Source organism: Brienomyrus brachyistius, chromosome 7 (genome assembly GCF_023856365.1).
Source record: "Brienomyrus brachyistius isolate T26 chromosome 7, BBRACH_0.4, whole genome shotgun sequence".
Taxonomy (NCBI): domain Eukaryota; kingdom Metazoa; phylum Chordata; class Actinopteri; order Osteoglossiformes; family Mormyridae; genus Brienomyrus; species Brienomyrus brachyistius.
In genome coordinates this window covers 14,306,401-14,331,225 of record NC_064539.1, presented here as the reverse complement: position 1 = coordinate 14,331,225, position 24,825 = coordinate 14,306,401, and the positions used below count along the sequence as shown (strand labels likewise).

The following is a 24,825-nucleotide window of genomic DNA, read 5'->3' as shown; positions in this document are numbered from 1 at the left end:
AGGTGTCTCTCAAATCAATGGCAGATGTACTGCTTGGTTGGCCTTGAATTAGCTCTTCCCTTCCCCATCTCTGGGCATGCTCAGCAGCCCTGACCGAGGAATCACATGGGGACTGGTGCTGGATCAATGAGGCATGTCTGATGTGCAGAGGACAATAGCCCCTTTGGTGAAGTGGGGAGTTCTGAGACCCTCCATCAGTCTTTTAACCGTTATCCAGGACAAGGTCACGGGGGGTTTGTAGCCTCTCCCAGGCGGCACAGGGCACAAGGCTGGGATATACCCTGGATGGGATGCCGGTCCATCACATGCCACATATACGCTTAGTCACAAGCTGCTGACAGTTTAAAGGTGCCAGCTAATCTACTAGCATGTCTATGTACTGCCGGAGGAAACTGAAGCATCTAGAGAAATGGAATGAGCAAACTCGAAAGAGGAGGCAAAATTCAAACCCAGGTCCCTGGAGGAAAGAGGCAATGGTGCTGCCCATTAAGGCTCTGAGCTACCTGAAGTCATGCCTATTGAACGTTTTCCAGCTCTTACATCTCTGCAGTACATGGGAAGTGTACTGCAGTACTCTGTTGCACTCTGAGAGGTTAGCTGTGAAGCTGTGGTTCTGTCAAAGGACTAGTTACTTTATATATAAGAATAACTAACTATTTAGGGATCTGAAGTAAAATATTAACCTGATGGAAATTTGCAGTAAATATGACTGACATTTTGTGTTGACTCCACTCAGGACAGGGGTGTGGAAATCTAATTTTTTTCTACTTGTCCACAGACAAGTAAACTTAGAAAATCCACTTGTTCGCCAGTTATATTCACTTGCCCGTAAATAAACAACAAAAGTGAAAAATAGTTTATTTTTTCTTTTGATACCAAAATTGCCTTCATTTTAAAACTGAAAAAAGTTCTTTTCAGGGAGTAGTAGTTTGCCACCTTGCTCTAGAACATTATATAAAAGATATCATACTCACGGTCCCTTTTAGCTTTTGTTTTTCATTTCTTGAACTTCTTGTCAGGTTTTTCAGGGCCTGTTGTGCCAGTTTTAATCAAGAAACGATCCATTTCTCATCCGCGATGCTACTTGCTTCAGTTTCAGCTACACACATATAGTGGGGAAAAACGTGCTTACCGCAGTGCATTATGGGTTACGCACGGTAATCCCTAATAACGTATTCAAAATTCCGCAAGATGGTACATTTCCGAAGAAGTAAATATTGCCAATGTTTCGGGACAAAAATAAACGCGTCTAAGTGAAGATTTTTATAGATTTTTCATAACATTTGGAAACCGTTAGAATGTTTTCTTCTTTATTTTTAATAAACTGACTTGTTTTATATGAGCAATTATCTAATCAAAAACGATCCATAGACAGCTTATCAAAATCGATGTTGTTACGCAATAAATTTCTTAACTCCTCAATATATTACAACCTACGTGAACTCGAAAGATTAACTGCCTAACAAGCTTTACGTGATGAAAACATTTGCATTGTAAGTAAAATGACCGCATTTTTATGTAGAAACAATGAATTTTATCAATAATATATAAAAGTTATCGATTTATAATGAAAAATCTTCAAATTACATCGTAATGTCGACATGAAAAAGTGACTGCATCTCCAAGCGTACGTGTAAATAGTAGGGTAAAATACTTATGTAAAAGTGCTTCCCCTTCGAAAATCAGACGTCATTTTGTAAACAATATTGAAGACCAATTTGAGACATGAAGAACATACCTAAGTTGACTGTTTCCGCACGAAGTACGTACCCAAATGTTAAAAATTTAGATAGTGGTAAAAATGTGTCCTGCACAGCACATATAATTCTTTTTTCTCCAGAAAACTGAACATGTCCGCGGACAACTGAAACCAGAAAAACGTGCTTGTCCGAAGGTCAATTTACTCGTGTCGGACGAGTCGGTGTTGGATTTCCGCACCCCTGGTTGGGTAGAATCATTATCACAAAGCCTGTTTTACAATAAAATGTTGAATATCTCATATAATTTGTTGAATAATGTACTAAAGTGAAAAGCATAATGGAATTGGAATATCCATTGGACGGATCGGACGAGTCGGGCGTTGGATTTCCGCACCCCTCATGAATTTTATTTCATGAATCTCATTTTTGTTTGTAATCAATCGACCCCAAAGGCTCAAAGTGGATTAAGCAGTTTTAAGAAGTGTTAATTAATAAGGTAAGAGAACTTTTTTGATCCCTATGAGGGGAAATTTGATTTAAAAATAAATAAAATAAAATAAATAAAAGTAAATAAACATGTAAAGGAAAACAAATCAAATTACACTTATTTTAAAAAGAACTAAAGACATAAGAACTGGGCATAGTGTTCCACTATGGTGAATAGTGCAAATAGCATATACATATTAAATAATGCAAATGTATATTGTAAATGTAATGAAATGCATTGTAGAGTTGTATGGCCGTGGGTAAGAGGACAACAATGTGACGACACATTGTGTGGTCATATGATTGTGGGTAAGAAAGAACATCTATAGTTCTCAGGTTTGCATATGGAAAAGTTGACTCTAAGTTTGTCTTTCCAAAGTCCATGTTCATGCACCTGAAGTATGTTGCCTCTTACGTAGAGTAATGGGTCTGAAGGGGCATTCAGAACCCAGGATTGACAAAGCAACCCGGGGGTGTCACACCCTGGCCTGGCCACTCTCCTTTGTTATAACACCTGTGGCCTTTTGACTTGAGCTCCTTTTGTTTTACTTCAGGAAGCAATTAAAATTTCATGTGCGTGTTAGTGTGCAGCTGAATTGGCCCAGCCGCTGACTGAAGTGAGTGGTGATGGGGGGGAGGGTCTGATTGGGGCTGGTGGTGATGTCACAGCAGACAAGGGGCCCCTCTGTGCTGGATGGGATGGACAGTTAGCTGAGTGTGGAGGGGAGCATAGCGCATCATGCTGGCTTTACTGTTTGCCTTCACACATCTCCCATACAGCTGTCACCCCCTCAGGGGGAGCGGAACAGATCGGGTCTCTACGACCCAAATCGGATTAACTTTCCCTCTCACACCTCCGACAGGCCATGTTTGGAGCTGCGGTTATAGATGTCAGGCAGGATGTAAACTTGGGCAAAAATAAAATAGAAGCACCTTGAGAAAGAGCTGCAAAGATAAAACAGCAAAAATACAGTCTACATGTTTCAGTCCCATCAGGATCAATTTGATCATAATGTTTTTTTTTTTTTTTTTAATGAAGCAAAGTAAGATTGCAAAGTGAAGGTGACCAGGCTCTTAAATCCACTCTGGAACTTGCTATGTGCTGATACATATGGAAATTCATGTTCCATAGATCTTATAGTCATCAGGATGGTGTTTCGTCTTGGTTTTCTCTCCATGTCATAAACCTCTGCACTATTCGACTAGCACGAGATTGGTCTGTTCAGTGTAAGCAGGAGTTACTGGCTTTCTCTCTGAACGGGGGAATAAAGGCAGTTGCATTCATCGGGTTTGGTTCCATCCTCTTTTTTCAATGTAATATATAATGTAGACACCCTAAAATTGTGTTTAATGTGAATAATAATCACAAATATAACCTTGGTCATACTGTGTTTTCTTTTCTTTTATTGATCTCCACAAGAAAGGGATTGGAAACAAAAAAATGGATTTCACTAAGGGAACATTTTCAAATGGCTGATAGCTCCCTGGTTTACTCATTGTAGTTAAAAATTAAACAAAAGATATATTATTGTGGAAAATGGCTTCAATTTTTGGATTTTCTTTTTAAAGGCAGATGCAACAAACAACATTACTTAAACAATGGTTTGTTTTATATTATTTAGCATCTTTTAAGTGATTTAAGTCTGGGACCAAAGCTTTAAACCATATTTGGGCTTCAGCATTTGACACTTTTTTCTTTTTTTCTAATCCTTGCAGGCATTACCACTTTTCCTCCTCTGCATGTACCTAAGTGTGTATTTTAATGGGCATCATGTTACCCCTGTAGTTCTGGAATTTCTTTAATACAACTGAAGCTCCTACACAGCTTAACGGCAGCTTTCAACGTGAGCTGTACATTGGCTTAGGGGTGTGGAAACTGGAGGGGACATGTACCCCCCAATATTTTTTTTGGCTTCATTTTCCCCCCAATAAACTAACTTTTACATTTACATGATAGTTATGTACCCCCCCCAATACGAAAATCTCCTAGACCCTTGCTCTGCACAAACACGTGATGTTTGTGCTAATGGCACATCACGGTGTACAACAAAAGGACTGTTTCTGCTAATCCTCCCAAGAAAGGAAAACTGATGATTAAACCAAGCAGTGGCATGTCCATTTTTTAAATGAGCCGAGGCTGAATTGATGTGCAGGAACGAGTGGTGCGTAGTTCGCTGGGTTAGGACTCCGTGCCCATGATTGGTTGGTCGCTGACATGAGTCCCGTGGTAGGCAGACTTCATCACTGGGACCTTGAGAAAGACCCTTAACCCCAACTGCTCCAGAGACTCTTACCATGCTTTCTCAATCGTATGTTGCTTTTATCTAAAACATCTTTCAGATAAACCAACAATAAAAACTAATACTGGAGCACAAATAAGAACCTGACACCTGTAGATTAATTCTTAAGTTCCATGTTCTGATTGTACCTTTTGCACTCACAGCACTATGTGTGTAACACTGTGTAAAAGCACAGGGGTGTTTAAATTCACCACTGCCATACACAGTGGATCGGTTATGATCTTTTTTTTTTGTGCTGAAACAGGAAAGAGCTGCCAGTGCTGCTAGACTAGCAGCCCAGTCAGTCTTGGTTGTTCTTTGTCATAGCACTGATCTATAATTGATGAGCTCATTATGTTAATCAATAATGAATAAGCCTAATGAATGTAAGTGTCTGTCTAGGCACACCAGTGTGTAATGATTGACACTGAAGATGGCGTGAATGTCGTATTTTGGCTCTGATGGTGGCTTGTCTTAAGAATGAATGCTGATTCATTTGAAATTGATAAGAGCTTGCACTGTATTGTAACATTATCTATGTTTGAAGATGTGCATAGCAACCATAGTTGCATGTATCCACGCACTTTTCATTTTTAATGTCTATTTGGGAAGTAGAAGAAAATGGACGCGGCCCTGATAAGGTGCAGTAAGGTCCATGAAGCTGAAGCGTACATCCTGCAGTAATTAGTCTGCTTGTGGAGCTTCATGGCTGGTGTTTGTCTGTGTGTAACATCCGTAAGTGCTAATACCAGGCTTCAGTGTGAGTCATGGGCACTTTTTTGTAAGTAAAGGAAGCAAAGCCCTTTGAAAGGAGCTTTATTAAGGTCATTATTATGTGTTCCTGTGGAAAACCATTTACTTTTTGTTATGTGTCAGCTTAATTGGATTTAGTTTGGAACGCATGCCTTTCTTTATATTGTCTTATAACTTGCCTGCTGTCTGTCTTTCACAGGTCAGTAACCCTCCACACCGTTTGACTCCCAGTTCTCAAATGCTGGTCCTTCTGAGTGTTTAGGTTCTCAGGACAAAGTCACTGTGGCCAAGTTGTCCTATTAAAGCCGAATACACCAATTTGAATGGATTCGTGGTGCGCCTGGTGTAACAGAAACAGTTACTTCATTGGTGGAGTCCTTAGATTTCACAGAAAGGTTTTAAAGGTCAATTTAGTTCCTTGGCTGCAAGAGCTGTTTCCTAGCCTAGTTCTATATCTGTGTCTCAGAGACTTTTGTTTGGGTAATAGTTTGTACATTTCAGTGGAACTTTATCTGTTTATTTCCATCATAATTTAGGCTGTCATGAATTTTTAAAATGAGATATCCTTTTCTTCGTCTTCCTATTACTAGGGGACAGTGTGTGATTCACCAGGTTAGGACTTTGTGATCAGAAAGTTGCTGGTTCAAATCCCAGAGTGATTTCCTTATTGGGCTATTGAGTAAGGCCTTTTAACCCCTAATTTTTTAGGGATTGGCTTTCGTTGATTTCTCAAAAATGTACATTGCTTTGGATAAAAGTACCTACTAAATAACTAAAATGTAAATGTACCAGTGCTTAAAAAAGCATGACTGAAGAAGCAAAAGGCCAAAGGACTAGTTCTGTTGCAGATATGTTGCACAGCGGGAGGAAGGGGTATTATTTTGGGCAGGCGAGTGTGTAGTCATCCATTTGAAACCATTGCATACATGTTTCAGAATTTTAAGGATGTGTATGATGGTTATTTAGTTGGAGCTGAACTATGTTTGACTGGGTTGCAGCAGAATTAATGTCAATTATTAGTATCTTGCCAGCAGATAACTTGGTTCAAAAGAACCTTTATTGTTTCTACAGTTAGGGTTATCAGGTTTGTTGATCAGAATGATTATTTTGGTGGATTTTTATTTATTTTTTGCTTAACGCAATTTGGATTATCTAGTGCTTTTCAAAGATATGGAAGCCAGAACCTGCAAACACTGGCTTGAAAGTCCTGTTCCCTAAGTGCTGGAGGATTTACTATCAGCTACAGTATGTTCAGTTCAAGGGCAGAATGGAAAAGGCTCCAATCAGAGCTTTGACAAATATCTACACAGAGAGATAATAGTGACGGGTGTGGAACAGATACAGTACAGCCACCAACATGTCTTTACCACGTGGAGATCACTAATATTACGTGTTTGGCTGTGTTTTTTGCCCCTCCTATATATTTTTTTCCATTATTGAGCTCCTTGTTTTCTTTTCGCCGCGTTATTAGTGCCAGAATCACACACCTATTTATTTTTAAAGAAGCAGTAGGCTAGATTAGTTCATTTGACTTTAACGACATCTGACCTAGTATGAAATTGTAATTCAAGAATTTGCTTTGGGTTCGTTCTGAATGAATCATAATAAACATTTCACATATTTAAAAACTGTTAAGATCAGATTAGTCTGCCTCCAGATGGCAGTGTTGTCAGACTATCTGGTCTAAATTGCTGCTTTCTGTGAATGCGTTGCTTACACAATATCCAGATGGTGAATAACTGTAATCCTGAACAGTTTTGTTGGATTATGGGAACTAAAACAATAAAAACGAGATGCTGAGTAAAGGCAATATTTAGATCCTAAGAATACAGAAGCAGGACACACATTATTGAAGATTTGTAAAATTTTAACATTACATTTTTTGCTATCTAAATGTTCTGTTATACAAATGTTAATAATGCTTAATTAGCAACTTTAGGTTATTTTGGTTCTCCGAGGATGAACTGGGCATCATGGACCCATATGCATAGCTCATAAAATTTGTTGTGATGGTTTAAATTTCCAAGTAATGTCTACTGTAGGGCAGCAAACGATTCATCGAGTAACTCGAATAACTTGATTACAAAAAAATCCTCGACGCAAATTCTTTGCTTCGATGCTTCGTGTAATCCGCACGACTATGTACTGCTTAGTGATCACCGTGTTTCACTCGGAGGATTATTACTGTCGCACAGTGTGTTTACACTGCATTTCGTGGAGTAGGTTTTATTTGATGGCGCAATGGAGGAAGACAGGAAAAATAGCGAGGAAAGTCGGAGAAAAATACGAAAAATGTCTAAAGTTTGGGACCATTTCAAACAAGAGAAAAGCGAAAGTACTGTACAGGGTGTCCATTGTAAAACCGAATTAGCTTACCACAATAGCACAATGTCAATGATTCAACATCTCAACAGAAAGCACCCAGTCTATGCATCCAGTCCACAGAGCGGAACCAGTATACAAAGTAAGCGCGAGCGTTTCACTCACATTCACGGCTAAAATAGACCTGCGATAGAAACGTATTTATGGGCATATGTGTGATTAAAAAATATTCGGCCCAAGCAGCCAAAACACTGATAACACAACAGCAGTGAAAATGATGCTGTCGTAGTTAATCAACATGGAGCTGGAGCCTGTCTATACACTAACAGCAAAGAGCAAAAAGACGGTTCTGTTACAGAGATGGTGAACTGGTGGAGTGATGGAAAACAGCAGTGCTTGTAATCGCTACTAATCGCTACTAAACCTTTACTGGTAAAGAGCTGGCGAGAGTCTTTAATCAAACCAGCTGTTTGACAAGCTGAAAGGTGAAGAAAAGCGATCCACCTATCCACCGCCGTTTGTCTTCCATAGCAGCAAAGCTACAGTAAAGCTATACAAGTTAAAATAGAAGCTGTTTGTATGCAGATAAACTGTTAGCTTAGTTTGACACAGTATTTAAATTTGCCAACTTGCAGCAGGCTGACAGCAGCCGTCACACTTTGTCGCTATGATACCTGCAGCATGCAGGGGTGAGTCTAAAGGAGAGCATGGGGTGTACTCAACTAGATCTATTTCAAGGCTTTGGTAATATTATTCTGCAGATTTAGATTAATATGAATAATATGACATATATTTATAATATATTATTATAATTAACATAGGGGGCGGCACGGTGGTGCAGTGGTTAGCACTGTTGCCTCACACCTCTGGGACCTGGGTTTGAGTCTCTGCCTGGGTTACATGTTTATGGAGTTTGCATGTTCTCCCCATGTCGTCGTGGGGTTTCCTCCAGGTACTCCGGTTTCCCCCCACAGTCCAAAAACATTGGAGTTGCTAAATTGCCCATGGGTGTGCATGTGTGAGTGAATGGTGTGTGAGTGTGCCCTGCGATGGGCTGGCCCCCTATCCTGGGTTGTTCCCTGCCTCGTGCCCATTGTTTCTGGGATGGACTCCGGACCCCCCGCGACCCAGTAGGATAAGCGATTTGGAAGATGGATGGAGGGATGGAAATGTAACATAAAAATTGCCCACCCCCCTTGGGCCAGTGACACCCTGAGACACTTAATTATCCAACTGCCACATATCCTTTAAAGGCTTACACACACACTCATTCTGTAACACACTTAAACACACACACTCTCACTCACATTCACTTACACACACATGAACATAGCATTCCTATCTCATCCAGGAGATACAATCCTGTCAACTTTTTTATGCCTCCTATAAATGTACAAGAACACAGAGTAAAGGCCATTTTAATTTATGCCTTAGTTGAAGATGTATGTATACCTTTTTTTCAGTAGTTTTATTTGACATTTTATTTATTTTTGCATTTAAGAAAGTGTTTAAAAAAAAAAAGTACATAAATGCACTAAAAGGATTTAGTTCTTTTGTCAGTTGTATGGAGTTCAATCAATGAAAATGATTTATGATTTAAATGAGTTATGCATTTTAAGAATATTTATGATTGCTCGTTAAGACAAAAGTATTGCTCATCTGATTACTCGGTTAATCGATGGAATAATCGATAGAATACTCGATTAATAAAATAATCGATACCTGCAGTCCTAGTTTATTGTGAACAAACAATGCCATTTTAGCAGTTTCCTCTGAAACAAAAAGTTGTTCAAACTCCAATCCTCGTATCCAAAGGGAAAAAAAACAATAGTTTCTTGTTTTGCCAGGGTGCCATTTGTGCCTTGTGTAGTTACATACAATGATGTGAAAATAGCCCATTGCCTGCACACTTCCTGGAAGTAATTGAAGGTTCACATTCTTGCATTTGGAGTGCTCTTTGGTGTGGAAGTCTGATGTTTCTGGGGCTGAATTTTAGTGGCTTGCAGCAATGCCAGTTGTGGTCTCGGAACTTGAGCAGATAAAACACATTCCTAAAATAGAGGAGCAACAAAGCCAGGCCTGCATTCCCAAACCAATGCCCCCAAATTGCCTCCTTTCAATCTCGCTTAGGTGAGAGCACACATACTGAGCTCAGTTATTCCTTTAAGTTAACTGAAGACGACCTTGCTGTTAATCTTGATATGAAGTTTGTACCGTTGTTTAAATATATGAAGATTGTTTGGAAAATGGCTATCTGAAAAAAGTTTTTACACAAGTATGTGTTTTACATACTGGCTACCAGTATAGGGGCAGCTGTAAGCTGTTTTTTAATGTTGGGCAATTTCAGTATTATGGATGTGGCACATGTACACTGATATTGGCAGAAATATTGTCAAAATTCCTGTATGCCATTTACATGCAAGAAATGTGTAGCATTTTATCAGTGAAGTGAATTTGATATTTGCATGCAATTCCAATGTCTGTGTCTTCTGCCTTGTGCATTTCTCTCAGCAGTATTTCCCCACCTGGTCTCTGAGGTGGTGGTTCTTTGTATCTCCCATCTTTGTATCTGCTGTATGTTCATTCTTTTATTCTTTATCATTATACATTTCTATACAGAATTTGCTTGACATGCAGATGCTGGATAAGTTTCTTTGTAGCTTTTATTGTGTAATTATATGTTTAATGTGAGGTTCATTTGTATATTTTAAACAATGTTTTTTTTGTCGTAACAGCATCCAGAAAATGCTATTCAGGAAACATAAACTTTTTAAAGGTTACTACAGAAAGATGGATTATAGCTATGAAACTACATAATTGTAAATTGTAGCAGTGCTTGCTGTTGGTTTAAAAATTATTTTAAGATCTGCAACACCTTTAGCAGTGAAACAACCACTTTATGGCTACAGGCAATGTAAACATAATGGAAACTCGGCCTCCCATGAGGCTAATTAGAAAAGCTACCCTTTGTGGCACATTCCACAGCTACCAAAACTACATGATGTACATTTTTTAAAAACCAGGATTATAATTATTTTTGGTGTTTGACCCCTGAAGAGAGAGTTCCAGTACAGTCAGCTCTAGCAGCAGCCTAGTAAGTTTATTAACTGGCAAATTAAGGACTAGGGCAGCAGCAATAGGTCCAAATGGTAGTCAAACAGAGAACACAGGTTGCTGGAGCTCTTTGAGAAGTAAAGAAAACACCAGGAGATCTGTGTTAATGTCAGTCTTCTGTTAATCTGCACAGAATTTGGTACATGATGTTTATCTACTGAACTGCTTTCTCAAGCTTGAAAGGAATTGAATTTCAGGTAGAACGCAACGTTTCCTCCCAAATCAATCCTATTTGTCTTACTGGTTTATATATGTACTACAAGTTTAAATATAACCTGTGAAACTAGTACATCCGGTAACATTTTACTTAAGGCTGTGTTTTTAGTAATCTGTGAACATATTCATAATGCATTATAATGCATTCATAAGGTGTTATAAACATACCTATAAATATTTAGAAAAAGACATAACGCATTATAGCCATGTTTACTATGCATTATAAGAACATAAGAAATTTACAAATGAGAGGAGGCCAATTCGGCCCATCAAGTCAGAGTTGTTAAAATCTTATCTAGCTCTGATTTAAAGAAACCCAGGGTTTTAGCTTGCGCTATACTAGCAGGAAAACTACTCCTTACTCCAACTACAACGCTGTGTAAAGAAGTGCTTCCTCAAATTCATTTTAAAATGTTCTCCCACATGACTGCCTTGTGAAGTTCTCATCTATAATATACTATAGATACCTATATAATTCAGTACAAAACATCCTTAATGTTTATACCAATGATTATCAATAGTGCATTATAGATGAGAACTTCATAAAGCATTCATAATGTATAATAAACATGACTTTTATGCTTTTTGATAAATATTTATACCCATGTTTATAATGCTTTATGAATGTATTTGTTATGAATGTCTTTATAAATTACTAAAAACATGGCTTTTAAATGTTACCTTAAAATGGTGTGTTTACAATTGATGCTCAGAAATTCTGCATACTTTCTCTCTGTCCTTTCTGCTTATAAATATTTTTTTTCAAGTAAGGAAGCTGCAGTTAGTCCAGTTTTCTAAGAACTAATTTTCCTAAAAGATGCCGGTGATAAACAGGAACCCAATTATACTTGCATCTTATCTAGACTAGACTTCAATGTACCAGCTGTTCTTAGCTGACTGGCCCATTACTTTTTGGGCCAGCTAAATTCAGTATTGTTGTTCTAACCTCTATGCTCAGCTGTTGCCATTATTAAACGCCCTTACAGGGTTTAGCATTAAATAAACATTAGCAGTGGTCTACATGGCAACATGTCTGGGGAAAGAAAAAATAAGGGTGCAGAGTCCATACCGACAGAGTTGCAGTTTGTGTGTGCCAACTGGCCCTGATATGGAAGTTCAGCTGGGTTTGTCCTCTGAAGCAGCAGGAGAGACTAGAATCAGCGTCTGCACTCAGTCAGCTATTATAGATCTAGAGAGACCAGACTGAGTTATGCAACTTTCAAGAGGCGATCAATTCAGCTTTTTTGGTGGTTATTTGCTGGTTTAAAACATACATTTCCAGTGATGTGATCCTCTCCCCATACTTAGAACAGGATTCTTAAAAAATAATATTTCTAATCCAAAGTCTTCCCAGTGCTGAAGGGGAATGTTGAAGGAATTATTGATTTGGCTCAGTATCATCCTTTCGCTCTACAGAAAATCAAACGTTTCTGGCACCTAACTTTTAATGTAATGTTTACAAATAAAGGCTTCAGTGGGGTGGCGAATGATTACTGCTTGGTAGTTAAGAGCCAGACTGTCAGATTTGGAGGCTTCAGATTCTCAGAGGTTGAACTTTATGGTGGTTTTTCTTCAAGCTAAGTTTGTAATTAACCAGTCTTTGTATTGTTAGAGCTCTTGACTGGACGGGTTGTGTAATGCAAGTCATGTGAAACCTTAATGTTTTTTGATGACTCCCTTTAACTTTTGGCCAGTATGGTGAATTAAATAAGTACCTTTCCAGGGCAAAAAAAGAAAACGGGAGAAATCCGGTTGGGGCTGGGTGCACTTTATGAAATGTCTACCATTAGGACTGCAGTAAAGGCAGTAAAGGCCCAGAGTGAAATGTGTATGTCACGTTATGCTTGTGACTAATATACAGTGTCAAATAACAGGAAGAAATAACATGCGTATTTGCCCATCACTCAATATTACATTCCATATTTGGAACTTGCTTCCGCAATGGGAAACCTATGGAACGCTCCTGCTGCTTTTCTCATGGTGACTTGAGCTGGGGTTTTTGTTATTATTTTTCTTAAATTGTGATCTCAAAAGCAGAGGGCCTACTTCCAGGTTGTCAACAGGTTGCTGAAACGTGTCTCAGAACGGCACCCCCAGACCTGCCAATTGGGGTTGCCTTTTAGAAGAGGAATGCTAATTGAGGTGTGCGGAGAGCCTGGTTAGCACTCTGCTGCTCAGCAAAGAGCTGCATGGCCCTTCAGTTTGTTCCTGTGGTTCTCTTGTGTAGCTCTGGCCTACATCTGATTACCATGTCCTTTGTATCACCTACAGCTTAAAGCTTCCTTTTGTGATTGGCTGGTAAGCGGCCAATGTCCTGCCCCTGCTTTGTTAATTTATTTAGCTAGCAAGATAAGATTTTCCCTGTCAAACATTTTTTTAATATACCACAAAGAACATTGTTCTATTTCATGTCATTCCACTAAAATAAATGTAGCTACATGAGTTGTACAAATTTCATAAAATCAATTTAAGTTCTTATGTACTCGGACTCGTGGTGCAGAGGTGAATGCATTCTCTTATGGGGTGGGGGGCAGGCACATGCTTAGGGTGCGCAAGCCTATTCTTTAACGTGCCTAGAATAATTTCCAGCTCAACAGAATTTTTGCATGTAAATACATGTCAAACTACCGCGGGAAAACCACCTTGCCTTTCATGTGAAACGATTAGAAGGGTTGATTAACCCTTTATTGGTTTCAGCATCTGTCAATGTATTATTCTCTTGTTATAAACTATAGAAATCAGGATGAAGCGGATTAATATGGTGGCCGATGTTTAGTCAATGCAGACTACACTGAGATAGCAAGGAGAACAAAATGTGTTTAATTATGGTGAATGATCATTTAGGTTAAGCAGTTAGAATACATTTATAGACAAAGATTTACGTGACATACACGATGGGATTTTTTTTTAAGTTTCATGACATCACTAATAAACTTTAAATGTTGAATTAGTGTATTGAAATTTTAAAATGCAATTTCAGACTTTGTATTATCATTATGATTCACTAGGTACCTATTATTTATTAGGGGGGTAGTGAGTAGCACAGTGGGCTAAGTATCCCTTTCTGTGACTAAGTCAAGGCCCTTAACCCCAACTCCAGGGGTGCTGCTCAGTAGCTGACCTGTACTGTGACCCCGAAGCTGTGGAAAACCAGATGGGTCAGCAAAGAGAAGCATCCCGAAGTACCTGTGCTTGTGCAAATGACAAATAAAGCATATTTCTTGTTTTGTTTGGTATGTTGTAACTGTATGCTATACTTAAGTAAACTAGTACAGGGAATTTCACTTTTCTGCGATTCCATTTTTAAATATGAAATATAATGTTACTTGAACACAGTCAGCTCCAGTTTCTATTCAATATGGAAGTTTCATATTGGGTCTCAAAATCAGAGTCTTTTATTTGCGAAGTACAAAAAGTACAAGTGATTTGCAACAAGAAACAATGAATAGAAGTAAAATAAGAATAGAAAAAAATTTGAAAGTAAAATTCTATAAATTTATGCAATAGAATTGACCCAGCAATTGGGGGGGGGGGATTCCATTTTAATATTCTGCCTGATGAATGGCTTAACAAATGACATCAGAATTACAGCGGTTTGGGTCACAGGCTGTGAATTGCCTGTCATCAAATTAGGATGAGGGGTTTTTATGTAGCCAGTTTCAGTCCTTCACCATCATTTCTCTTCCCATTTCCCATCCCAGCAGCATAATACTATGCATTATTACTATGAAATATTACCCGGTAGTGTAGATATAAGGAATCCCCCCCCCCCCCCCCCCCGGTGTCCTGGTGATGTAAAAGTGCAGTTCTTGTTATAAGACCCCTGTCATTAGAGGACCTTTGCTAAACATAGCTGTAACCAATACCTCCTTTTAGCATGAACCAACACTAAGGATAACCCTTCCCTGTGGAAAGTGAGATCACTCCCACTGTCCATAAGCTGTGTGAAAGCCAGTATGAAAGGGTCAGGTAAGAACTGGTTGATTTTGATGGGGGTTCAAAAGTGAAGAAGAAAAAGAATCAGCATGGGCTGCTGCTTCCTTTTACAACCATTAGCTACTGCCTTTAGCAGAAAGCTATCAGTTGATATGCACGTTATAAGGAGTGACGTAAAACACAAGTTTGAACTTTTATGTCTTTTTTTTGTTCAAGGCTATTGCATTAGTTGCATGAGATTTTTGGGTAAACTTGGAAGATTTTATCATGAGCATTTTATTTTTCATTTGTTTACATGTTGAGGAAATTATTGCCACAGCAAGAAATGTCCTTTAAATTAATTTTGTGTTTTTGTGTGTGGATAATTAGCCATATTCCTATTCTGCTATATCCAAAATTTTAATTTTGTTATGCATTATTTGTATTTTTAAACTATCTTGAATCATCGGTTTCTGTAAAGCTGCGTAGTTGTTTTTTAAATATAGTTGGGAGTTTCAGTGTCAGTGGGAAATGTCTATATTTGTTTATGAAATGCTGTGCAGGTTGAAAATGACTAGGTACTATTTTAAAATTTCAACTAGTTTAAAAAGCCTTGTTTATTCATAGAGGCACGACTGTTTTGCATCTGTTGTGGTGATGTGTTTTGTGGGCATATACAATATAACTTTGAAAATGATACATGGATTTCTCTTTAGTTTTGGATTACAGGTGTGGACAGGTTTTGGATTTAAATATCAGATGATGGTGCAGAAATTTATTGGTTTTGGTTGAGGAATTGCTAGTAGGAGCAGCATAGCGTCAGTAGGAATCCTCTTTCAGTCCCTGATGCATCAGGCCATGAATCTTGAGTGAGAGTCTGCTTTGTTGCCTGTAGAGTCACACTCCCTTTAACCTCCTTTAAAAGCTGAAGACTCCAGCACTGCATAGTTCTCATTATGGAAGGTGGGACATGTCTCCAGGGTTGGAGACAAAAGGTATCACCTGATTAGACAGCCCTCCTTCTATATATACATTTTTATCCCCGTTCTCTCTTGTACGTGAAAATGGTATTTTTTTTGTTTTTCTTTTTGTTCAAAACTTCCCGGACACTTTTTTTCCCAGCAGACTCTGGGTATGTTCGTCGTTCATGGTCCAGAGTATTGGCTGCATCACGGTCTAGGTTTAGAGCTGACATTTCTTTAGAGTGACTCATTTGCTAATCCAAAAATACTTTTATATAAATTGTTCATGGCCAAAACTTGCCAGCGAAGGAACATATAAAAATATCATATAATAATGAATATCTTCTACAAAATGTAGCTAATAAGTTTACTATTGAGTATTTCACTTTTGGGGTTTTAGAATGGAATGCTGTATACTTCTGTATGTAAAGCATATTAATTTCGTGTCATAGTCAAACATCATTACTTTAATTGCAGTTTTTTTTCTTTTTTTAACTTAAATACTTTAAAAAATTATTTTAAGAATGAAATTAATTGTTTTGCCAGGGTTTCCTGAGACATCAGTATTCCCTCTATGGTTTCTTCAAATATAAAGCTCATGAAATTTACAGTTGCGCTGTGACTTCACACCTCTGGGGCTGGGGGTTTGAGTCCCACACTTGCTTTGTATATGAGAAGTTGGCATGGATTTTGTCTGAGTTCTACAGTTTCTAAATACTGTTCAAGGACATGTTGTACCCTATGGTCCTGTACTCAATTATCAGTTGGAAAATAGATGGATGTACTTTACAATTATTGGCTTTTAAAAAAAGGATGATCTTGTTGTCGCTTGTGAAGTAAACAAGTTAAAACTATAAATCTCATAATCAAGTCAAAGATGTCTCCTCCCCTAGTAAAAGTAACATCAAACATCAAACCTTATTGCACTTCTCTATAGGAGTATATAAGCTAGGGGTGTATAAACTACCACTCGATTGAACACTGGATTAATCAAATACATTTTTTGCTTGTCATTAGGTGTCATTTCAGTCTGAAGCATGTGGTAAAGCCATTATCCATAAAGGAACATGTTTTTGCAAAACTATCCTTAGTGAATATACCGCCAGTGCCAATGTCTTTTGCATTCACAGCATATCTTCTGGCCAGAGGTATCTGAAAACACGAAGGGATTGTTCCATATTTAGTCACTTCCTTGGAATTTGTAAGTGTGGGCATGTTCTTATTTGGTCTGGACATGTCTGTGATTAAATTCTGTGTCTGTGAACATTACACTGTATATTGCTTTTTATTAGAAGAGTTAAAGAATAAAAGTTCTCAACAAAAGTTGAGTACATTTTTTTTTTCGGGGACAGTAAGGTCATACTTCAGCTAGGTATCTGAACGTTGCAGCTATATTACACCCAATATTTTCTCTGAATAAATGTGGGTTTATAAAAATGTATATAAATGTAATTGTCTGAAGTAACTTAGCAGTGAGGATCAGAGAGCAGGGTCAGGCAGTACCGTAAGGGCCTTACACAAAAGCCTAATTGTGACATCAGTCTGCCAGCCACAAGATTTGAACCATGGATCCTCCAGTGATGGAGATGAAGCCACGCCCATACACTGCATATTTATATATGGGAAGGCGTGAGACCATTGCCCTGTAATTTATTGCCCCTCTGGTAGATGACAACTGTTGTCATCAATGTTTAATTTTATAATGGTTTTATTTACTTTCTAGTTGATTCACACAGTCATTAAAGAAATTGCCTTCTGTTGATGTGAGATGATAAATGATATTTTATGGGATTGCCCTAGGTTGTAATGTCTTTGTCCGGAGAGGATCTGGGCTGTATGTCTTTGTCGTGTTCATTTTATATGAAAATTAGACGACATGTTGATGCTGACAGCTTGAAATTGCTGTAATCTAACATACGAGCAAATACAGTAAGAAAATGAGAATCATAGTTAAAGCTGCACAAAGTGTGTTGACATCCTTTTATAAAGTATTTCTGTGTAGCTTCCTTGACCCTTTGTCCAGTACATTGAATTTTGTCCTCTGTTATTTCAAGACCCTTAACCCCAGACACAGAAAACGACACATGCTTCTTCTTCTTCTTCTTCTTCTTCTTCTTCATGTGCTTTGTGCAATCTCTAAAAAGTATTGAGAAAATAAAACTTCATTTTTTATTTACAGAATTTAAGAAAATATTTTACTGTTGAAGGCACAAGAAGTTAATCATTTTTGGCATTTCCATTCATTTCAATTGTTGCACAAGTAGCTGTGGTAACTTGTTGTAGCAAAACACCTGACATACCATCTTTGTTTTGTAATATTTCCTAGATTGTTTTTCTTAGCCATCAGTGTGATTTACACTGTGCTAGTATGCAGGACACTGGCAGGGATAGAGGAGGATGGAAGATGTGATGTAGTTGAAAGACAAACAATTAAAATGGTGCAGTGTATCCTGATTGTCAACATTTGTAGAGGGATATGAACAGCATACGTTATCCATATCCACGGAGACCTATGTATGGAGTGTATGTTGTGTTTTGGTATGATAACAGATGATTAACGTGTGTGTTTTTCTCCCCCTGTTCCCAGTAGCTTGCAGGTTAAATAGTAGGTGGGGATCCTGACTTGATGCATGGCATTTGCATGACTGCTTGCTTTGCATGTCAACGTGGAAGTGACTTCAGTCAGCAGCACCCATGGCTAAAATGGCACACGCTAACGGCAATATGTCAGGTAATCTTTTTTTCATCTGTAGAGTTGCTTAAATTATTGCATGTAAAATAACATTTAAACTACTTGAAGCTATATAATGAAAGTATTATTATGAAATAAGTTGTTATAGTTAGATGTGTGTAATTGTTGAAAATTTGAGTGATTTTAAACCGCAATTAAGGATGAAAATGATTATGATTGTCTCGGGGAATATATTCAAATGCAGCAGAGGTAAAGTTTAAAATAATTGAAAAACATATTCTAGATAATTTGGAAGACGAATAATCATTGAAATTGCAAAACTTCTTAGGTTTTTTTCCCTATAATAATATTCATACCAAATTGAGGGTAAGAAAAAGCCTGATCTTAATCTAGCTGACTAGCGATGTAAGAATTGGATATGCATCTTGGAATTAATATCGTATGTTGTTCAGTCCTACTACAGCCATTTTTTGAATTCAATACAAAATACCCCGCCTCGCGTTGTGATGTCATTTGGCAGAAGTACCAATTTTTATGCCAGTGGAAAACCAAAACCTTGAAGGACTGTACTTTTGGTACCTTCTTGAAGTACCAAATGTACGGTATGTGGTGTGGTGGAAAAGCACCCTTTAGGTGAATGGTGAATTGGACAGCGTTATAGCGTTGTACATTTCATATATGCTGTACGTCCTCTGCTATGCTCTAAGCTTCTTCTGAGTACCGGCTTCTTCTGTTACTTCCAGGTCAAAGTCTTAGTGGATAGACTGTGGAGCATGTGCAGTGCGCCTAGGCCAGTTTGAGTCTGATTGAACCTATACATGCTGGGATAAAATGACTTCCAGTCGCATTATCTGGGTGTCTTAGTCTGTTTGAGAAGTAAAATTTAGTGCGATTTCAGTTGGACTGACATGTTTACATGTACTTTAAAAGTAAGGTTTTAGTTGGAATAACACAATAATTCGATTTTCTTAGTGTGTATGTAAACATAGTGATTGATTTATTCACTATTACTTAATTTGTTGCCATTTGTGTGGTTCCCACAGGGTTGATCAACCTTTTTTCCCACTGCCTTTCTGTTATTCAAAGAAGCCTGTGATAAGCTACCTAAAAATTCACATTCACACCCCTCCCCCCCAAACATTATTTTCCATATTTTTGAGCGGGGTGAACTCGCATGCTTTAATGTTTCATAAACAAGCATATTCACGTACGCATTCTGTCAGCATGCCGGTATGGCATTTGGAATGTGGCACTGTTTCCGCTATTTGTACCTTTAACCATACCTACTTGTATACCTAAGACAAGACTGCACTATGCCCTGAAACTCCTGCAGCTGGTTGCTAGGTAACAGCACGTAAAGGAGCTTGCTCTAAATGAGGAAAAAAGGTCCCTGCACAAAATACTGAGGGGATTCGAAGCTAGCATTTGGACTTACCCCGATACTCCCACTCTGACATTTTTACTAATTATGAGTTTACTTTTGTCTTTGCATTACAACGGACAAACTCCTTGACTTGTATTGTTTAGCTATTTAAGTATTATGCATTTTTTTACAAAACTATTTTCCTACATTCCCTCAAAAAATTATTTAATGTTTTATTATAACTAAATTTTGAAGTATCAAATTCATTCTATTATCCCTGCAGGTCAGTTGTGTAATAGAAATGGCAATGATTATTATAAAGCTTATTTAATACCTGGAAATTTCTGAAATGCTTATATTTGCAAATGTAAATGTGTAATAGAATAACTTTATAGACCCATCAAATTGTATTGGAACTGATCGATTGATAATGGCAGTGAAATCCAGGGTACAGGTCTGTTTTTAGCTTCCTGCTGCTCCCGCCTAAGCCAGACTCCAGTAGAAGTCGCTATGTTCTAATACCGTACTTTCTGCAGAGCAAATAGAAGTTCAACACTTCCCACCTCTGTTTTCAGGAATTTCACAGTGTGTTGACAAATATGCTGAATCCTCCCTCTCCCCACAAAGAATGTTAGCTTATTCTATAATCATAGTCTGGGCAAGAGGAAAAAATATGTAGTTTTACCATCTGAAAATTAAATTGCTAATACTAAATTACTAATTAGGTACCAATTTTTCCTTGTATAAATTTGGCAAACAGTTTGCCATGTCAAGAGTGGCAACTTTCAGAGGCTGAGCCAGTAATTACACTTTTTTTTTAAATTTCTAACTCTACGAACACAAAGGTCATTCTTTCCACAAACACACTGTGAGTGGAATAGCTGGACAACTTGCAAGCAACTTATTTTGAGGACAAAGTCCTGACTGTTGGCCAGCATGAATGAAGACTCACCTTAGACCCTTTAAGTAAATTATTGTTAGAAATAAACTGTTATTCTTTGTCCTGCATTTCATTAAGGTTTTTGTAGCAGCAAGAATAAAGTTTTTTTTTGAGAGAGAGATTTTAGTTGGGCAGAGTTAGAGAGCATGTGCAGTTCACCTCAGGCCTGTGCACCTTTGAGTCATTTGTGGTATTGTGGAGGGGTGGAGGTTTAAAATAATAATAATAATAAAAAAAGCCTGACCACTGGCTTGGCAGAAATTCATAGTAGATGAGCTCCATGCTGTAAACAGGCTGCTGAAGTTATGATTGTGTGTGTGTGGCAGCCAGGTGCTATTCATACCCAAACTTAAAGTTTACTAGTGAATATACTGTACTGTGTGCATTACTAGTGACTCTGCGAATTTCATTATTCTGTTGCTTACCATAGTCAATTTGATAAAGTTATGTTAGCAAGCATTTTCAAAAGTATTAATTGAAAGTGAGTGCACTGGACAAAGCTAAGCTGATCTCTATATTTAAAGTCGTGTACACATGCCGATCAACAAACAAAATAAGCAAAGAGTACATGCCCTTTTGAGTTAAGCAGAAAACAGATTCTGATTTTGGTTATCTAATTGTCTTTCCACTGAAATTTTGGTCACTAGGGGAAGTATTACATGACTGTCTCCAGCAGAATGGAGTCTGTTATTAATGCCCTAAGTTTGCCATTTCTACATTGGTTTAATTCTCCAGATGCCTATTTACCACAGAGCTGTAAACGAGAAATGATGTAGCTCTTTAGCCGGTAGGTAATTGTTATTTTTCTGTGTACACGCTCATCTAATTAGACGAGGGATTGTTTTGCTTCACGCTCCTTACAGTAATGCTCAGCCCACTTTCTGCTCTTTTTTTGGCAGCCCATTGCACTCTGTTGTTTAGATAGATACCATTTATGCAAGACTCCTTCAAGTGAAAAAAGAAAAAAAAAAACTAAGCTTGTTGTCACGCCGTTCTTTGTTCAAACTTTAATGAAGGCAAATGGGTAAAGTGCAGCTTTGCAGCTGCTTACAGCGGGCAGAGAGTGATTAAGCGCTACCAAAAGGCAAGCAGGCTTTCTCCTGGGTTGGGTCAGGAAATTCCAGGGGCGCGTGAGAGAGGCCTCCCAGCGGATGGGGCGCGTGAGAGAGGCCTCCCAGCGGACGGGAGCTCTGTGGCGTGCTGATGTGTCAGGATGTGCGGAGAGAGTCGTTCTCAAGGGCGCTACTGTATACTCCTGATTCCTCCTCCAGGCTCCCGTTAACCTTATAAGGACCAGGGCCCCTCTGCTGTGCTTTTTAAAGGTTCAGGCCATTTTATCACTTTGTTGGGAGGTCGACAAACTAACTTTAAGAATCAGGTAAGACGCCATGACATGTTGTAATAGTATAGCTTTTTATTTTATAATTTTTATCATTTAAAGATGTTTGCACGGACGTTAGTTACTGTGAGTGGCTACATCTTAATTCTTAACCCCTTCCCAAAAACATCTTTTCTCGCTCCCTTCTTAAATATTGTTTACTATTTTGAAATACTACTGGTGCTTTTGTTTGGTTCATACACAAAATCACACAGTGCTCAGGATGAGTATGTAATACCTGTGACGTAATGTCCATAGTCATTCATGTTGTAGTATCATGATATGAAAAACCTGACTATATAACCATACAATGTCAGGCAAATGACCCCCCCCCCCTTTTTTTTTTTTTTCTTGTAATCAGATTGGTTTCTGGTGCCGTTGGGGGGTGGATATATCATTCTGAAATACCCCTTGAATCCTGGTACTTAATTAGTTGGCTAGTTAATTCACTTATCTGGAAATGATCATCTGCTTGTCATTCTGAAGACCTCTCACCTGGTTGGTTGCTTCTTTAATTGTAAGTGCAGCAGGCCGCAGCAGTAATTTGTTTGGGGTGCAGAGTTTCATTTGTCACAGAATGCCACGTCCAAGTCAAAAGCTGACCAAACCACCCGTCAGAGTGATTATGAAGATCAGTGGTGATTTTTCTGCCGAGCCATTAGGGAGACAGTATTGTTAAACAAGAGGTCTTTTGTTTTTGAAACTTTTGCAATTTTCTTGATTGGCATGGTTAATTACAAATACTACAGTATTTTCACCACTCTTAACATTCCATACACTGCATGAACTGTCAAAATTAAATTTAAGCAGTGTATGGTTATATTATGTGGCCACCCAAATATTTTCTGTGGTTGGCTTTTACAGCTAATTAAAAGCAACAGCTCCTTTTACTCTATGAACCTATATGGCAGTATTATGCCTTGTAGCAGCCAATAATGTAATAACTGCTAAAAACGTATTTTTTTTCTTTCTTAATTTTTCCATATACTTCCATTATCTGCACTTTTAATTAGTCAAATAATTAGTCATATCATCCATATATAGGTATATGGTAGCACAAAATAATGTTCCCCCTAGACCACACATTGTTCCATGTAGACAGCGAGTGACAAGAGGAGGGTTTCACTGTACTTTAAAATGCGTAACAGAGGGCTGGACACAAGGGTTTGTCTACACAGTGCATTGAAAGCTATACGTAAAATGGTAAATAATGCAACAGGCCAGACAGTGGAATAAATAGTGTCAGTTAACTGACAATATATAGACTAATAATAAGGTAAAGTGACCAGTGCCAGTGGGGGGAGGTGCAGGTATTCTTAGGAAGGGGGAGGTGGTATGGAGGGTAGCCGGCTGTTTGTCAGCTAAACAAAATCTCTCTTCATAGCAGTGACACAAATAGGCACTTATTTTCCTAATGTCCAGGGTGTCCTCTCAGGCTCTGAGCGCATTTTTATTGTGTTCTATGGTGTTGCAGTTAGACACAGAAACCTTTGATTTTACGTCACTGTTGCTGGACACAGAGCATGTTTTCCTAATTACAACAGTTTGACTGTTCTGGTCACACAAATGTAAGAATCAGAAAATGCAGCCTTGGTGAATGCTGACTGATGTATGATTCATATGCTCTGTTTTATTATTTTTCAGGTAGATTGTGATTTTGCATGCTTCATTGCAAAGTAAAAAGATTGTAGGGCCATTATATAAGTATCTTTGTTTTGATAATCATGTTCTCCCAGATTCAGATTTTTGATTTGCAAGACAGTATATTCTGTTCTATTTAGACTTGTTTATAAATGCAGTAAATACATGTTTATAGATATTGTATTTTTTTTTCTTTTTCCTGAGACTTCAAAGCAGGATGGTTACCGGTAAGAGCAGAGAAAGGTCCAGCTTAGAGTACAGGAGGATCTGATGGAAGGAGGAATTTGATTGGATGGCTTACTCAGCCTATGATAGGCCACGGTATGCTTAGCCAAGTTTACGCCAATAGTGGAATTTTTTTCCCCCTTATGGGTAGAGGAGGCCGCAGCAGGGCTCAGTAGAGCACGGTACAGCAATAGCAGGGGGTTTGTGTTCTCTCCACAAGAATGCAGGTCTCCATATAGGCAGCATGAGTGAAACGGAGGGCTGTTGTTAAAGCTGGGGGTGAGTAGGGTCTGAGGAATCACAGGGATTTTGGTTGCCTGAACTACTTTCTTTTTACTTCTAATATGCTGAATAGAGGCTCTGGGTGAAAAGTAATGCACTGTGTGAGACGAACTAAAGTGGATCTCTGTCCATTTTTAGTAACTGGTTTCAATAACAAGCTCAAAACTTCACCTGAATCGGTGCTTTATGCTGCTCCTTAAATTTATGTTTTCTTTCGCTTCAGACAGCCGCCTGATGTGCAGGGAGTGTACTTAACATAGTTGTGAAATTCTGCCTTAGGTGACAAATGTAGTATGTGGCAAAACTTGCCCACACTTTTAGAAGCTGTGCTCCAAGCTAACTGCAACTAGTACATTTTGTTTTACTGTTTGTCCTTTATTTGTACTGTGTCTGTAGAGTGGAAATATTTGCTTTCTCATCTAACCCTTTTCTTCTCATCTCCCTAAAAGTAACCTTTCTACTGTGGAGTTACAGAGAATATTGTGCAATGTTTGGCTTGAGCCAAATCAGCACCGGTAACAATATGTTTCTGTAATGTACCGTACATGTTCTGTTTT

General features: G+C 38.3%; 1 protein-coding gene across 8 annotated transcripts in view; it reads left to right on the top strand.

Moving 5' to 3' along the window:
- kank1a (KN motif and ankyrin repeat domains 1a) overlaps window positions 1-24,825 on the top strand; it is a 52,221-nt gene that overhangs the window by 13,040 nt on the left and 14,356 nt on the right. For 5 of the 8 annotated variants that reach the window (XM_049020396.1, XM_049020394.1, XM_049020395.1 and 2 more), the window contains one exon: window positions 18,335-18,478. In XM_049020396.1, coding sequence (XP_048876353.1) covers window positions 18,442-18,478 — 37 coding nt within the window. In that variant the 5' untranslated portion in view covers window positions 18,335-18,441. Of the gene's footprint in view, window positions 1-14,708; window positions 14,840-18,334; window positions 18,479-24,825 lie in introns of those variants that run through there. The other 3 variants (XM_049020397.1, XM_049020401.1, XM_049020402.1) reach the window with 2 other exon arrangements.